The sequence below is a fragment of the Rhinopithecus roxellana genome, chromosome 6, assembly GCF_007565055.1.
Source record: "Rhinopithecus roxellana isolate Shanxi Qingling chromosome 6, ASM756505v1, whole genome shotgun sequence".
Classification (NCBI taxonomy): domain Eukaryota; kingdom Metazoa; phylum Chordata; class Mammalia; order Primates; family Cercopithecidae; genus Rhinopithecus; species Rhinopithecus roxellana.
In genome coordinates this window covers 72,276,301-72,293,794 of record NC_044554.1, presented here as the reverse complement: position 1 = coordinate 72,293,794, position 17,494 = coordinate 72,276,301, and the positions used below count along the sequence as shown (strand labels likewise).

General features: G+C 38.7%; 1 protein-coding gene across 1 annotated transcript; it reads left to right on the top strand.

Moving 5' to 3' along the window:
- Nucleotides 1-233: 233 nt before the first annotated feature.
- WNT16 (Wnt family member 16) lies at nucleotides 234-10,326 on the top strand. Its single transcript, XM_010382305.2, is given in 5 exon segments — nucleotides 234-353; nucleotides 532-782; nucleotides 2,652-2,861; nucleotides 2,864-2,937; nucleotides 9,862-10,326. Coding segments are annotated over 5 exon segments (1,095 nt in total). The 5' UTR covers nucleotides 234-258.
- The last annotated feature ends 7,168 nt before the right edge of the window (nucleotides 10,327-17,494 follow it).

Here is a 17,494-nt window from a genome sequence, read left to right as displayed (position 1 = left end):
TCGCGCATCTCATGCACATCTCCACCTCTGCGCAGGAGGAAAGCCCCAAAACAGCTCTCTCTACCTCTCCTACAGCTCCCTGCAAACGAGGGCGAAGCTGCTGAGAGCCCCTATCACTGCTGACTTTTAATGTTGTATGCAAGGAGGAAGAGGGCGAGGGATAACTTGGTGCTGGACAACTAACCTGCGGCCCGAAGGGCCTCTGGGGAGGGGGTGCAAAAGAGGAGCGGCTGGTCTCGGGGACTCCATGCGGGGGCCATGGACAGGGCGGCGCTCCTGGGACTGGCCCGCCTGTGCGCGCTGTGGGCAGCCCTGCTCGTGCTGTTCCCCTACGGAGCCCAAGGAAACTGGATGTGAGTATGATGGTGGCAGGGACGCATCGGGTAGGTGGCAAAAGGGGTGCCCAATCCTAGGGAACTTTCAACTGAGGCTGGGGGAGAAGGGCGGGGACCCTCGGGCGAGTGACCTAATTTTTCGGAAAACATCTGGGATTCGGGAGCGGCTTACTCTGCGGGCGGCCGTGTCTTACAGGTGGTTGGGCATTGCCTCCTTCGGGGTTCCAGAGAAGCTGGGCTGCGCCAATTTACCGCTGAACAGCCGCCAGAAGGAGCTGTGCAAGAGGAAGCCGTACCTGCTGCCGAGCATCGGAGAGGGCGCCCGGCTGGGCATTCAGGAGTGCAGGAGTCAGTTCAGACACGAGAGATGGAACTGCATGATCACCGCTGCCGCCACCACTGCCCCGATGGGCGCCAGCCCCCTCTTTGGCTACGAGCTGAGCAGCGGTGAGTCCTGGGACCTTAGGGGTTGTTGGGGGACGGAAGGCGGCAACTCCTCCACCGGTGCCTCCAAATAAAGTAAATAGCGCTATGTGGTCCTGTAGCTCTCTAAGTTCCAAAAGAGGCCCTTCAGTGCACGGGGATTGAGAGCTACAGAGGCCAGACCTGGGGAGCAGGTGCGAGCTTGGAGGGAGGTGACTCCCCAGGTCCAGAGTGGAGCGCTCGGGGCTGGAGCTCTTCCTCTTTCCTGAGGTGCCCCGCCAGAGTTGGAAAAAAAACTCTAATTCTCCTAGCCCGCCGACCCCCTCGGACCCCGTAGCGCCCCCCTACGTGGGTGACCAGCTGGAGAAACATGATGTCGGCAGCGGGGAATGCGGCTGCCGCATCTGCTTTGATTTAACCAACTCCGCTGCGCACCAAGTCCTGAACAAGTGGCTAATTGCAGCGAAGCCCCACCTTTATTGGCTCCTATGAGCACCGAGTTGACAGAATAATGGTGATTTTTAAAGCGACTGTCCGTGACCACCCAACGTGCGGCTAACCTGAGCAGGACCACTTGTGCGCTCCTAGTTTCTCTGGCCTTTCTATCTCTTCCCTCCTCGGCGCACTCCCGCGGCGCGGGAAGCTGCAGGAAAACAAAGTTCTGCTTCCACGTGCGTAGTGACTTGGTAAGGATAAAGGTACAGGGAGCCAGGATTGTTCCTGGAATATCAGCAGATCCAAAGAATGTTCGGACTGGGGCGCTGAAAGATGCGCTGTCGTTTCTCATGTTCATTTCCGTTCCCCCTCCGCCTTTGACCCTTCTCCACGGAGTCCCTGCGCGCACCCCCGCCGAGCTGCGCACCTCCCCCGCGGCGTTTTGGCCGTCACGCCCTTCCGAAGGAGCCCTGGCCCCCGTAGAGAGAGAGAGAAAAAAAAAGAGAGAGAGAGAGAAAGAGAAAGAAATAAAGAGAAAATAGATGTGTTCTTCACAGTTGCTGAAATGCATCAGCTGTTGAAAAGGTTTATTGGACAACGGGCATGAAACTGTTTCTACTCCAAACTAAACATCTGGAAAGAAAAAAAAAAGTCGCCTGCTGATTCCCTTCTAGTCCACTTTATTAATATTTAAATGGACTTCAATTTTTAAAGATTTTAGCTCAAACTCTACTGCAGGTGTGCTAAATGCATCATTTTCAATATGCAATATTTTTAATAGAATTACGTTTTTGCTAGTGATATTTTAATTATCTTACCTTTCGTTGCCTTAAGACTGTAAGAGGACTAGCTAATACTGTATCAAATGTTTAGCCGTTTCATGTTAATGTGGGATTAACCTCTAATGTGAAAGTATACCGCACCGTTTACTAACTGCTTTGCTCTTTCCTTAATTTTAATTTTCATTCTGACACGTATTATTTATGCAGATAAATCACACCAAAATGTTCAGCTTGTGTTCTGTGAGAGCACATTTTAAATTTAAAAAGAAGAGTAGTCTAGTTTTCTTTGGGTGTTGTATTACCGTTTACAGTATCTATGCAAAGAATTTTTAATTCAGTATGTATTACTGAGCTATGACTGTCAACTATGCACTGAACTGGGTGCAAACATACATTTCAAATTTAAAAAATAAAGAGATGATTTTAAGGTAAAGGGATAATGTATGACCATGTAGAATATGACAATCTGTTCAAGTGGAATACTGAAAATTAATATTGCTTTTTAAGAGACTAGAACAAGAGCAAATCTTCCTTTCTAAATGTGTACTCTTTAAAGCATCCATTGTAAGCAACTGAAAAATTACTTGTTTAGTAAGATGATGTGTAGGAGGCTTTGTTCTGAACATAAACAGAGAGCTGCCTGGGTCTCTAATTTAGCAATTTATATTTTTTCTAGGCACCAAAGAGACAGCATTTATTTATGCTGTTATGGCTGCAGGCCTGGTGCATTCTGTGACCAGGTCATGCAGTGCAGGCAACATGACAGAGTGTTCCTGTGACACCACCTTGCAGAACGGCGGCTCAGCAAGTGAAGGATGGCACTGGGGGGGCTGCTCCGATGATGTCCAGTATGGCATGCGGTTCAGCAGAAAGTTCCTAGATTTCCCATCAGAAACACCACGGGCAAAGAAAACAAAGTACTATTAGCAATGAACCTACATAACAATGAAGCTGGAAGGCAGGTATGTATTAGAAAATGGAATAATCAAAATTCGGTGCCTTTAGGTAAATAACTAGGATTACACATCCGGATGAAACTGTCCAAATGACTTAAAAACCAAACACTGGCAGCCCTCAAGTGGGATCCTGAAAATCAATATTGTTTTTAAAAGACTACAGCAGTAGAAAATTATCCTTTCTAAATATATATGCATTAAAGCATCCACAGTAAGCAACTGAAAAATTCCTTCTCTGGTAAGAGGATGAATAGGAGGCTTTGATTAGAATAAATAAATATGCATGTGTGTGTGTGTTTGTGTGTGTGTGTGTGTGTATATATTCACGTTTGCATATATATTACATATGTGTAATATATATGTATATATATAACATAAGTGTAATATATATGTGTATATATACTCTTTCATGAATATGTACTAACTACAATTTTGGTTCTCTGATATGAGTTAAACCATGTTATAGGATGTGTTTGTGGCTGTATACTGTGTATCTCTAAAACTTTAATTATAATATAATAGATGCACAATGCCTGTAGGGTTCATTGGTTCTACCCGCTTAGTCGTGGAGCCAGAATAGGGTCTACAGCGTATGCCTTTCTAATAGGACTGAGTCAAATTTCATTTTCCCCAGTTTGAATTTTTATTATGTTTTTAAAAATCTACTTTTTAGTAGATGGCAATGGCTCCTAACCACGTTGTCAGTTTTGTACTTACCTTTTTCTAGAAAACATTCTTAGGGAATGCATACCCTTAATTAATATTTTTTGTAAAGGAAAGTTTTTTTTAAGGGTAGTTATTTTATTATAAAGCAATGTAGGTTAATTTTTAAAATTCATAAATACTCCTAAGCGTAAAGAAGCTATAGATACATTAAATCTATAGATACTTTAAAATATCGGTATCTTAAAGATACAGAGGAGGTACATTTGAAGAACTGCTATGTAATTAACATCTTTTATGAATTCTACATTTTTATACTATTTTCTTAAAATGCATCATTCTTGTAGCTAAATTCGACTTATACATATTCATGTTAGTGAATATTGACACAATAAAGTTTGAGTTCTACAACATAATTGACTTAGTTGGCAATTCATAGTGACTTTTCTAAAGAGTCTAAATCTTTTATATGAATATATATTTTCTATGTTGCAATAAACTTTTTCAGGACAGGATTTATTAGCACATATCATATATTTTTCTAAATATTCAATAACTTGTAAAGGTCCAAAAGTAATTATTGCAATTTGCCACATTCTTCTGAAATAAATAAAACAAGTTGCCATATCTCTTAGGAATCTTAAAAGTATATGTTGCATTTGTTTTCCATTTTTGGAAAGTGAATAAATAGAACCTATTTAGAATAGTTACAAGTTACCTCCAGTTTTCTTTACTTAGTCCATTTAAAATACAAAAACAGAAAAGTCAGTAAATATATCACCGTAAGACTTCAAATTCAAATTTGAATTTTAATTCAATTTAAATATTTAATTCAAAATAGCAAAATAGAAAGTAGGAATGACAGTAAATAGCTATGTAACCTTTTTGTATTTTTGTTTATAAAAATTTTAAAGTTACTTTATTTCGCTAGAATAACTCTTGCCCAACACCATAGTTATGCACATGTCTCTTACTCTTAAGGTTTTACATTAAAAAAAAAAATGACTGAGATGTTGCTTCAATATAAATATTATCCAATAAGGGAATTTTTATTATTTCTAGCATATTAATTTTAAAAAATATGTTCTTAAAACTCTGGAGTTAAAATTAGAGATAAGATTATTCAAATTAATATATTTTTAAAACAAGGAAACAAATACATGAGTGTTTGTTATCAACAGACCTTAAATCTCCTTTAGCCATTTTTTAAGTAAATTTGGTAGAGATTTTTAATAAACTAGAAATTCAGAACACAAAAACTCATGTTGTGATTGAGTCTCTTAAATAAAATCATCCTGGGACCTATAAAAAACCCTAAAGCATTCTAAAATATATTTTTATTAGTAACATTCGGCAGCTATTTGGTTTTGTTTTATACTGTGTGTTTTTCAAATTAGGTAGTAATATTCCTCTCTGTAACTGTTAATATTAATCTTAAACTATTATTTATATTCTGATTTTATTAAAAACACACTTCCTATTCACCATTAATTTTAATCCATTTTTGTTGGCAAAAATAGTTTTCTAACATTACCTAGGTTCCTGCTATTATTCTAACTGACTTGAAAACAATTCAATTTATGCATATATGTACATTTTATGTAAATCTCTGAGTTTTCTCTACTGAATCATTTTTTCACATTGTTCATTTTTGGTTCATATTGTTTCACATTTAGATGAAATCCTAAAATATTAGAAAACATTTACCTGGTTATTTGGTAGGTACTATGCTGGTGTTTTTGTTGTTGTTTTTATTTTCTCATGAGGTATTATAATTCGACATAGTTTTGCATTTTTCTTTCTGTTGGTGGCAAAAACAAACAAACAAACAAACACCATAAAAGAAGTTTCCTGGTTATTGTCTAACATGGACGAGCAATCAAGTCAGTTTTTTCAACACTGGCAATTAGGATTTTAATCTGATAGGCATATTCTTCTGAGTAAAATCCAGGTCTGTATTCAATTGAGTTGATTTTCTTAGCCTCAAAATCACAAACTCAAAATGTAGGAAAGCGTTCAGAGAAATGTGGGTACTGGCGCTTAGTAGTACTGTGAGCAGGATAGATGATTTTCTAACCGCTAACCTTAAATACTCTGATTCCCACTTGGTTTCTGACACCATTCCTAAAGTTATGACTCCAAGAATAATGTTGCCGAATGGTGATTGGCTAACAGAATGATGTGATGTCTTCCAGGGGCAGAACTTCTGGGAATAATGTGACTTGGAATATTTATGGGTATTTCTTTTGGTGTGCTTAAAATATTTCCATTCTTCCCATGTCCACCTCATAAACTTTTAAGTTTCTCTACCCCATAATTTGTTTTATGATGAGTAACTCAACAAAGTGGGAAGGGCTCAATCCCAAACTTTCATTGACCTATTCCAAGAATATTTATAAGTAGTTGAACAACACATAGTGTTTTGCTTTTCAGTAGGTTCGAATATATTTTTGGACAGAAAGGGACAAAGTGGGTCAGAGGAACAGGAATCCTACGTACACCCATCCAACCTCATGTCGCAGTTTTTATAAAAACTTAGATCATCTGATAGTTGAGAAAATGAAATGTTAGTCACAAAACGTTCCACAACAATTTTCTGGCCATTTTTGTAAAATTCGGACAAAGTAATTTACTGAAAAACAATCACCAACTGCCACATTACCTCTGAGTCAAAATTGTGGAACCCATCAGTTCTTAAACACTTCTCAAGCAGTTTCTATGTTTACATTAAGTATTAATGATGCATCTTTCCTATTTCACTTCATTAGACATTTATCAAACCAAAACTTACACAAGGAATCCAGTAGATTAAATGCTACCCTCCTGATTGCTCTGACATAGTTTAAAAATATTCCACCAAAATGTGCACATCTGTTTGCAATAGTTAACAAAACATTCCTCTGTTAATATCGTTATAAACCTTAACAACTCAACTAGAGTAGAGAAAGGAATTTTCTCATAACCACACAGCACTCATTCCTTTGCTATTCTCTTATGTTCCTGTTAGCAGAAAACGATGGTGATATCGCTGTAATTCAGAATGGCTATTTAACATTAATTAAGAATCCTGGAGGAAAATCTCCAGAATACACTTTTTGGGGGAACGTTCGTGCAATTTCCATAAATATACTTGCATTTTCCACTTTTATTTTTCCTTATTCTACTAAAATCATCCTGATGCATATAAATACCTTATATTATTTATCACCAGATTTACTCATGTAAGACAAACGTTTTAACCAGACTTTTTCTGTAAAACTGAAATAATAAGTAACTGCTTACTAACTAGCTAATATGTGCAACAAATTTCTTCCTCTAAAACTGAATCAGATAAAATATTTATTAAAATGTGCTCTGAGAAGCAGAATTCTAATTCTGTAGAATTAAACTTTGTGTATATGTGTGTGTTTATCTGTCCTTGAATTTTGCATTTCATCATTTCTGTGTAGTGATTACATTGCTTTATTCTAATTCCAGATTGTCCAAATTCTTTCCTTGGAGTATTATGGGGGTATAATATTTTAAATTCCATGTCAGGTTATTATTTTTTCCCTTGAAGTTCATTTATGTTTCTGTCCTAGAATATATAGATAGATAGATAGATAGATAGATATACCTATAAATAGAATATTCTAAGAATATGTATATACCTCTATAGATGTTCAAAGATACAAAAATAATATATATCATATATAATAAAGATACTATGTCTTTTATTATGTTTATTGTTAGGGACACCTATAATTCAAAGGTAATAGAATAAAACTCTTTAAATTGTCATCACTGAAAAATTATAAATTCCATGTATGTATGCAAAAGGGCTAATTTTCTAGGAGAGAACCCTTTCTGTAATTTCAATACGAATTCAGCAGGTGATGTAATTGAATGTGAAAATCAGTCTCTCTTTTTATCCTTCATCATGATGTAGTGCGTAACTTTCATAGAACAACTATTGTGGATGGGGCTAAAGCTAAGGAATTGAAAGAGAGAGCCCAGCCGGCTCAAAACAATACCATTAACCTCTTAGCAGTGACACATGTTTAAGAAGGTGGTTTTTATTACTCCCTCTTGATTCAGTTTACCAACAGAGGATGAGATAAAACTGTTCAAGCAAGCTGGACCAATTATTCAATAAGTATTTGACGAGCATCTACACTGTCCCTCATGCTGTACAAATTGGTAACATCTTACATGATGTCTGAAGTGGCTAATAAAAGAAAAAGTTGGCTCCTCAGTCATGATCCAGGGGAGAAACCGCTTTAAATCACTAAGTGATGATTGTAAAGAAGGCTGATCAACTTAAACATGGAAACATATATTGTTATGTTTTTAGTGTTCTTTGGACAATTGTGTTTTGTTATTACCCAGCACTGATTAAGCTTTTCCTCGTAACCTTTGGGAGCTTAAAATTTGAACAAAGGTAGGCAGATCACATTTATCTGAACAGTTTATTGCCCAGAAGTGTTTTAAAGAATTGAGGGTTTTGTGAATATGAAATGCCATAAATTTAAAGAAACAAGCCTCTGTGTCATACTTTATAAATTGCTGTCATACAATCACAGAACATCTTTTGCCCTGGGTTAAGAAGAAATAAATACATCTATTGGTTTCTTAGTTTTCTGAATTCAAAAAAGGCTTATGTGCACTACTAAGAAATATTAAGCATTGCATAAATCAATACCATATGCTCTTATTTAAGGTTGCAAATGTTATTATTTGTGTGTAATATTGTCTTATCAGATAGTTCAGACATTTTAAAAATTTGTTTGAAAACATAATATTCTGCAAAAGTGTCAATGTCAGCTTTGGTACAAAATAGCAAAGTGTAGACCCCTGTCATTTTATTGTTTTGATAAGAATTGTAAGTGGAATTTAAACTGTGAGGTTTTTCCTTTCTTTGGTGAGATTACATATATAATTTCCAAGTTATTGAATGGATGGATCCATCTTTCATTTTACCCGGCATGTTGACAGAACGTCAACTTCACAGCTAGCCCTGACGATTTATTAATCTGTTCTGCCATCGTCTGGGGATTGAAGGAAGCTATGCTGGCTAGCCTGGTATGTAAGAGATTAGAGTCCCAAACTTATGAAATCTCTATATTGTTTTTGCACCCTTAGCTTTACTGGAAATGTTTATCTCAACTCTAACTGTACCTTCTTTTTCAGAGAAAGGGGCTTTTATTTAGACCTTAGTGTGTGCCAGGCATTGGACTATTAGAAATATATGTAGTTTCATTTAATTTCTTAGTCTGTTTCAACTGAACTTAGCACTTATAATTGAAAAAATTACATAAACATTATCCCCTTTTCCATGCTAGGATAGTGCTACTGATTCATCAAGGATAGGGCATGTGTTTTGAATTAATTTTCCAGAAAAGGAGAATTTGCTGGGGGGAGCCACCATACTGTAGCCCCTTCTCCTTTTGACCAACTAAACCAGATTTGTCATAGTTTCTCATGTGGCCTGGAACCAGGGGATAGTATAGTTCACCACCTCCACCCCTCCCTTTGTATGTAACTGACTTTCATAGTGATCAAACTTGAGAACTCTCAATTGAATCAATAGGTCTCATCCTTGGATGCTCATTAAAATAATCTCAGCAGCTTTGTGAAAGTCCCATGGCCTGGACACCCCACCACCAGCCCAACCAATGAGATCAGAATCTGAGAGGTTTCAGCATTGGTTATTTGTAAAGTTCCATGATGTTTCTATGCACCATGAGAGCTGAGGGTAACTTCTCTCTCAGTGCTTTTGAAATTTTAATGACAATCTTGTTAAAATGCAGCTTTTGGTTCTGTAGGTCTGGAGTGGGGCCTGAGAGTCTGCATTTCTCACAAGTGGTGCTGGTGTTGCTGGTCCCTGTGCTGTATTCTGAGTAACAAGGTGTTGAATGGTATCAGGAACATACAGGCATGCGTGAGCATCCTACCACATTCAAAATTAGACCAGGGATTAGAAATAGAAGTCATTTCCTTTTGTTATCACAGATAATCTCCAATAATAGTCTGGTCCACTACTTTAAATACAGCTTGGAAAGGTTTGCTCTGAAGGGTCAAGAAATTTGGACAAAACATTTGGGACAAAAACAAAAAGACAAAACATTTGAAGCCTACGCAATTTTAAAGATCATTTATGTTCAAAACCATCATTTTTATTCAAGAGGAAATACAGCCAGAAAGTTAACTGATTAGATTAACTGTGCTTCTGTTGTTGAGTAAAACACTTTATGATTGATAGTTGAACACGATTACTGTTGGTTTCAGGCTGTCGCCAAGTTGATGTCAGTAGACTGCCGCTGCCACGGAGTTTCCGGCTCCTGTGCTGTGAAAACATGCTGGAAAACCATGTCTTCTTTTGAAAAGATTGGCCATTTGTTGAAGGATAAATATGAAAACAGTATCCAAATATCAGACAAAATAAAGAGGAAAATGCGCAGGAGAGAAAAAGATCAGAGGAAAATACCAATCCACAAGGATGATCTGCTCTATGTTAATAAGTCTCCCAACTACTGTGTAGAAGATAAGAAACTGGGAATCCCAGGGACACAAGGCAGAGAATGCAACCGTACATCAGAGGGTGCAGATGGCTGCAACCTCCTCTGCTGTGGCCGAGGTTACAACACCCACGTGGTCCGGCACGTGGAGAGGTGTGAGTGTAAGTTCATCTGGTGCTGCTATGTCCGTTGCAGGAGGTGTGAAAGCATGACTGATGTCCACACTTGCAAGTAACCACTCCATCCAGCCTTGGACAAGATGCCTCAGCAATACACAATGGCATTGCAACCAGAGGGGTGCCCCTCCCTGTGCAGCTAGTAAAGTTGACTCTTGCAGTGGAATCCCCAGAACCTTGGACCTCTCTGAGAGTTTCCCTTACCTGATCGACATATTTTCCTTTATCTGATCAACCCATTGATCATGTGGATTTCTTGGGATTCTAATGTTGAAAAGGTTTATATTCACCTTTTGGTGATTTGGGGAATATATATTGACATACGAGGAAGATAATCTGTTTCCTAAGCAAGAAATAACAGGAAAGATCCCTCATGCCAGGAGGCCTGCCACACTCAGGATAAGATCCTTGAATATGGAACTTAGTTACGGGACTCAATAATGGTGGGTGAACATTAGTCATTTTTAAAAGACACCTCTTATAGCAATAAGGAGACATTGACATGAATCTCATTTATTCTCTCAGTATTTTAATTGAAGAAATCATACTGCTTGTGCGTAGACAGAAGATGTTGAAAAGTTAACATAAGCATTGGGTGCTGACTTACCCTTTCATGCATTTCCAAAGAAAGGATTCCAAAAAAAGAATCTTCTTAAGTGATACAATATCCCTAAAAAAATGGTCACTACAGATGTTTAGTGACAAACAAAGAATCAATATGTAAAAAGTAAAATGAATGATTTAGATTTTAAGTGCCTTTTCACTGGGAGAATCTGGAAAACCCTCCATAAGGTATATAGCAATCTTTGATCTTTAGATTCATACTTTTATCACAGACCAGTTTCAACTGTTAAAAACCCACCTCTGAGATACTATGGGGGAGGATCCTGAAACGTGGGAAAAGTAGAGGTAAAAAGTGGAGGTAAAAATACAATTTCATACATTGTAAAGAAAAGCACCCTTTAAATGTGTAAAGACAGTGTTTTGTATAGTATTTTGTTTAAAAGGTTTCGATTTTGTAAATACAGTACTTAAGTTATATGATCTATATTATAACATTTATTGACAAAGCCCAAGAACTAAGGCAGTAAAATTATCTCATAAATAAGATTAGCTTCTTTTTTTTTCATACTACTAACGCTACTTTTTTGGACATCGAAGAGAATTTAACTTAGCAGTTAGTTATATGGATGTGTATTTCTTGCTAAAATGACAGTTTTACATGTTATAGATTAAAATATGTTGCAAAATATCAAAAATTATGTTATTTCAGCAGTAAGGTTAATTGAATTCTCTTTTCACATTAGTTATGCTTAACTCATAAGGTTATTATAATAAATTATATTAGTAAAAGTCTTAACTGGAAAAATCGAAACCAGAATAGTGATCAGTTTGATTTGATATCCTGGATATTTATTATATTTTATGTAATGCTGCATTTCTATGTGAGTGTTGAGTGGTCTTTCTTGTTTTAATATTCATGCGTATGTATTCATCACATTTTACAAGGTTTCTGGTAAAAATTACAGGGCTCTATTTAAGGTTGTATTTTAATGTAAATGCTTATGTTTTTTATGAATTGTTAAATATTTCAGTATTATATAGAAAAAATAGATTTTCTAAATTCAGAATGGACAAAGAGAATATTCATTTTCTTATTAATAAGATAAAGAAATGTTTCCCTGCCCTACTGTCTTCATTCTATTTCTCTTTAATTTTATTCACTGAGACAGAGAAGCAATTTTTGAAAAACAGCAAACCCATGGAAAATGTCTCAGGTCTAATATTAAAATCAAGACTAAGCATTTAACTGTGATCGTAACGTTTGACAAAGTTATTATTTACTAAATGAGAGACACAGAAATGGCAAATGTATGAATATAGTGCATGTTTTTTTAAAAGTGGTTTTCCAGTCTTTAGCATCCATTGAATAGAATAATCTGAAAATAGACACTCTCTCCTGCCTGTTTTTTCAAAGTAAATCTATTTATCTTCTTTGAACATAATCACCCATTTTAAAAAAACAGAAGACTGTAGTGTCTATTAACAACCAATTTCTTCTATTAATTAGAAAACCTTTCATAATTACCTTATCAACTGACTGTGAGAATCAGGCAGCCTCTAATTTACAAACACTTGATTACTGTTCAGCCATTCCTTTAAAACAGTGATGCTAATTCTGGCACCTCTCTCTGGGATGCCTAAGCAAAAACTCCTCCTAACTCCAAACCTGTATCTTTGGGTTCTTCTTTTCTTCTTACCTTTGGTATCACCATGGAAGCCATCCTTATATTTCTCACCTGTCTTTTTCATTTTCTTTTTTTTTAGACAGTCTCATTCTGTTACCCAGGCTGGAGTGCAGTGGCCTGATCTCGGCTCACTGCAACATCTGCCTTCTGGGTTCAAGCAATTCTCTCGCTTCAGCGAGTAGCTGAATTACAAGTAGCTGGGATTACAGGCATGTGCCACCATAACTAGCTAATTTTTGTATTTTTAGTAGAGACGGAGTTTCACCATGTTGGCCAGGCTGATCTGAAACTCTTGATCTCAAGTGATCCACCCACCCTGGCCTCCCAAAGTGTTGGGATTACAGGTGTGAGCTACCGCGTGCCCAGCCATCACCTGTCTTATTGGCTGACAGCCTGCTCTTAGCCCATTTCCATCCCACTCCCAGTCATGGTAGAGATAGCACCATGGTGCTCCTGGGAACACAATTCTGGGACCCAGTGTCTCCTATCTAGTCTAAACCACATTGCCTGCATTCACTAGGGCCCCTTATGTTGCAAGTAATGGAAAACTCAACCCAGACTGATTTAAACATTAAATGTGTTGACTCAGTAACTAAAAACTCCAAATTTGTGACTGGTTCAGGGGAAGCTTGATCCATAAGCTCACACCATGTTCCCTGGGCTCAGGTCTCTCTATCTCTTTAGGCTGGCTACTAGCCAAGTCTTCTACTTCAGGGTCTACGCAGTGCTGTGTCCCAACCTCTTCCAAACTCTCCCACCCCCAACATCTCCCAGCTCTCTACTTTTCTTAGCAACATGGCTGCCATGCTTCCAGACCTCACATTCTCCTACCTATCACTCATTCTAAGGAAAGAGGGGTCCCATCCTCAAGAAAAGAGGTTCTTTCCTGGTTTGCTCACACAGATGGAAAGAAAACCTTTTCCTTCTCAGAGGGTTCAGCAAAGGTCTTCTGAGTCTCAATGGTTCTAATTGATTAAATGTGCCTCTCTGAAAAAATCACCATGACCATTGGGAGTTTCGGGTAAGCCATAGCTACACTGATCCATTTTAAGGCCATCATGACCCTGGAAGTGGAAGTGGGATTCCCCAGAACTAAAATTACACAGCGTGAGAATACAGAGGGGAGTGGTTTTCCCAAAGGAAACCAGGGTGTTATGTTACAGTAAGGAGTACCTGGGTGCTGGGCAGCAAAGATATTATATGTCTTAGTACTAGTGAGTTGTTTAGGAGACAGTTTTTGGTATCACATGGAGCTCACCCCAGACAAAGCAAGCCATAAGCACTGGGGATTATGTATGTGGGTACGAAGTGCTTTGATTTGTTTAAATACCTTGCATAATGTTAAAGGGCAAAGGGAGGTGCTCCAGTGGATTATTTTTCAATTTAGGAGTTCAACTTCTTTGTAAATTTGGAACTGCCTAATAAAGGCAATGGTAAGAGGCAATGGTTCATCCTGAAACGAAGTCAAGAAAAACATATTAAACAATATTATCTGTAACATCTGGATTAGGAAGTTGAATAATTTTCCTGATAACAGTACTTTATACAACATTAACAACACATTAATTCTCTTTAATATAAACAACTGCATTATTTATTCACAATTTGGATGATAGTCATTTTGTTCTGTATTTTAAGAGACTATGATAGTTATATTAAAAATAATAATAAAATTTTAATTATACACATTAGATGCTGTGACCTTATGTTTTGGCAGCTTTAAAACCATGTGATATGCACAGTAAGGATTTTAAAACACACTTTAATTTTCTCCAGGACTGTTAGTACTAATATGATATTTGTTTGTACTTAGTTTAAAAGGTGGAAACAGCAAAGCTTCTCATCAACGTATTTATTTCTACACAATTTGGTGAGTTGCTCATCCTTTTTGCATCACCTTCCAAAGGTCATCAAAGATTGAGAAATTCAACTCACTATTTAGAGGCAGGTAGTGACCTGGAACACTGATTACCTTGGGTGATTTGAGGGAAGAAAAATTTGAATCCTATCTCCAGAAACCTCAAATACTCCTCAAAACAAGCCCTTCTTAAAGAAAGTTGACTGTCTCCTTTTTAAAATTAAATTTTACTATAGACCAGATGTGATAAATCATGACATATCTTGGGGGCAAGACGATGATGACACATGGCACGGCATGACAAGGAACACAGTGATATACCAGGAAAGGACTAATTTACTTTGAAAGAGTAAATAATATTAGCAAATACTTCCATAGCACTTAGTATATACCTGTATTAGTCTAAGTAAAAAATATATAGAAAGATACATATAAAAATTCAATCTTCACAACAACCTTTTAAAGTAGGTACATTATTGTGGTTTTCATTTTACAGCTGAGGAAACTGAGACACACAGTAAGTTCCCAGCCCAAGGTCACACAAAATGATCTGGCTTCAATGTCTGTGCCCTTAACCACCACATTGTTATTGGGCTTCTCACAGTATCAAAATGGTCAGACTGTGTTTACAAACATATGCCATTTAAAGAGTTTAGGAGATTTATGAATGTAATGAAAGTTACAGGATGTTCTTCATGGTTTGGTTATATAAACTTGGTTGAAAAGTAGGGAGCGAACTGGTGGGAGAGCTAAGATCTCAGAATTTACTACGAAATAAAATTAAAATACACTGCCTCTTGATTACTAAGCCCAAAGTGACTTACGCTGACTTCTATTTTAGATTGCAATGTGGCTAACAGTTGGATTGTGCAAGAATCTAACAACCATTCCAAAAGAAAATAACTAGGGGTAAAGATCAAACTAATTTAGTGTGACATAAAATAAATACTTACATCCTTTTTATTGCTGTGCTTACAGCCAAATGTTACATAAGGTGTTATTTTTAAAAGATGGATTAAAATTTACTATTTGTAATGGTTTACACTCATATCCAAAGGAAAACCACTGGAGGTGGTTTGCACCAGATTAAAAGCTTTTGAAACAAAATCATACTAGCAAAAGTGGCCTCTCTTGTAAAGTAATAAAGGAGAATCAAGTCAACACAAACTAAAGTTTCATGTGTGACTTTATAATTCGCAGAGTAAGTAAAAGCATCTGATTCATGTATGTGAACTGGAAAGGCAGAAACGGCAGTGGCTGAGGGCTGCCTTTTTCACTGTCAGATGGCCATTCAGAACCATCACCGTAACTCTACTCCACAGACGCCAAGAAGCCTTTCCTTCTACATTTTAGTAACCACCTGACACCCATGATCATGGCCCACATTTACTTGGCCCTGTTTAGCCAAGAAGAAAGGGCAGATCCTTGTTGTAAAGGTAAACTGAGGCTGGAGCCGAACCGGGAATGAAGAAGACACAAGGCAAATGGCAATGAGAATAGCCTTTTATTAGGGCTTGCGGGCGAAGTTCCTCGGTCCAAAGGCGTGGGCCGAGGAAGTTGTGCTGAGGGAGGAGGGTAGGGGCTTCTTATAGCCTGAGAGGCAGGAAAGCTGGTCGTGCAAACAGGGCCTGGGGGGTCTTGAAACTACTAGGGCAGGAGTTAAGGGTCACGAGGAAGGGGTCTTTGGAAACTGTTAACTGAAACTGCTGTTTACGAACTTGTGGAATGCAGGTGAGCTGCAGGTCCCGGGGGAGTGTGGCTGCCCAGCCAGAACTCTGACACATGTACGTCTGCGGGTGTGTACAAGGGTGAAGGGAGTCTTTAACAAAAGGCCTGCTACGCCGGTAACACCGCCATGTTGGGTCTAGATCCCTGCCTAACATTCTGACGTCTTTCTAATAAGAAAACGGGGCGACGTGTTCATCTGGCTGCTTCCTGCTGGTATGGGTCGTCGTGGGGTTCTTCGGAGGTCGGAACTCGGGTATAGGAGTGGAGCAGCATCTGACTGAAAGTGACCTGGGAGACTTCTTTCATGCGGTCCTGGATGAAGCGGAGGACACAGGGAGCTCTGAGTAGCAAGAAGCCAATGATTAATAAGGGGCTTAGAAACAGTAAGACTTAACTAGCCACAGACGACTGCCACCACCTAAGTGAGGGCCTTGATCCGAGGCTTTTCTGGTGGAGTCTTTCCTGAATCTTTTCTAGAGTGAGAAGATTGGTTTCTACTAGTCCTGACTCATTGATGTAGTCTTCGGCCAGGAAGGGGAAAGGAGGGGGTTAGGTTAGAGGAGTTAAAAGGGCTGGGTAAGGGTACCGCAACCAGTGGGGGCTTATTCTATCTGCTGTGAGGCTTTTTGTAGTGGGTGTGAGGAGTATGCCTAGGTAGGTGACAGAAGGGTGCAAAGTTGAGCCTTAGCCGGGGTTACCTGATAACCTGGGTCGCCTAGAAAATTTAAAAGTGTAGCAGTATCTGCAAGGGAGCACTCCTAGGAAGGACAACATAGTAATAAGTCATCGACATACTGCAATAGTGTGCTGTGGGTCAGGGGACAGAGGACAACATCCTGTGCCAGTGCCTGTCCGAAAAAATGGGGGCTATCATGGAACCTTTGAGGCAAAACAGTCCAAGTCAGCTGGGAAGAAATACGAGTGTCTCGATCTTCCAATGTAAAAGCAAACAGAAAGTGGCAGTCTGGGTGTAGAGGGATGTTAAAGAAGGCATCCTTCAGGTCAAGGACAGTGAAATGGGTGGTGTCAGGGGGACCAAATGTAAAGGTAAACTGAGGCTGGAGCCGAACCGGGAACGAAGACGCAAGGCAAACGGCAGTGAGAATAGCCTTTTATTAGGACTTGTGGGCGAGGTTCCTCGGTCCAAAGGCGTGGGCCGAGGAAGTTGCGCCGAGGGAGGAGCGTAGGGGCTTCTTATAGCCTGAGAGGTAGGGAAGCTGGTCATGCAAACAGGGCCTGGGGGGTCTTGAAACTACTAGGGCAGGAGTTGAGTAAGGGTCACGAGGAAGGGGTCTTTGGAAACTGTTAACCGAAACTGCTGTTTATGAACTTGTGGAATGCAGGTGAGCTGCAGGTCATGGGGGAGTGTGGTTCCCAGCCAGAACTCTGACG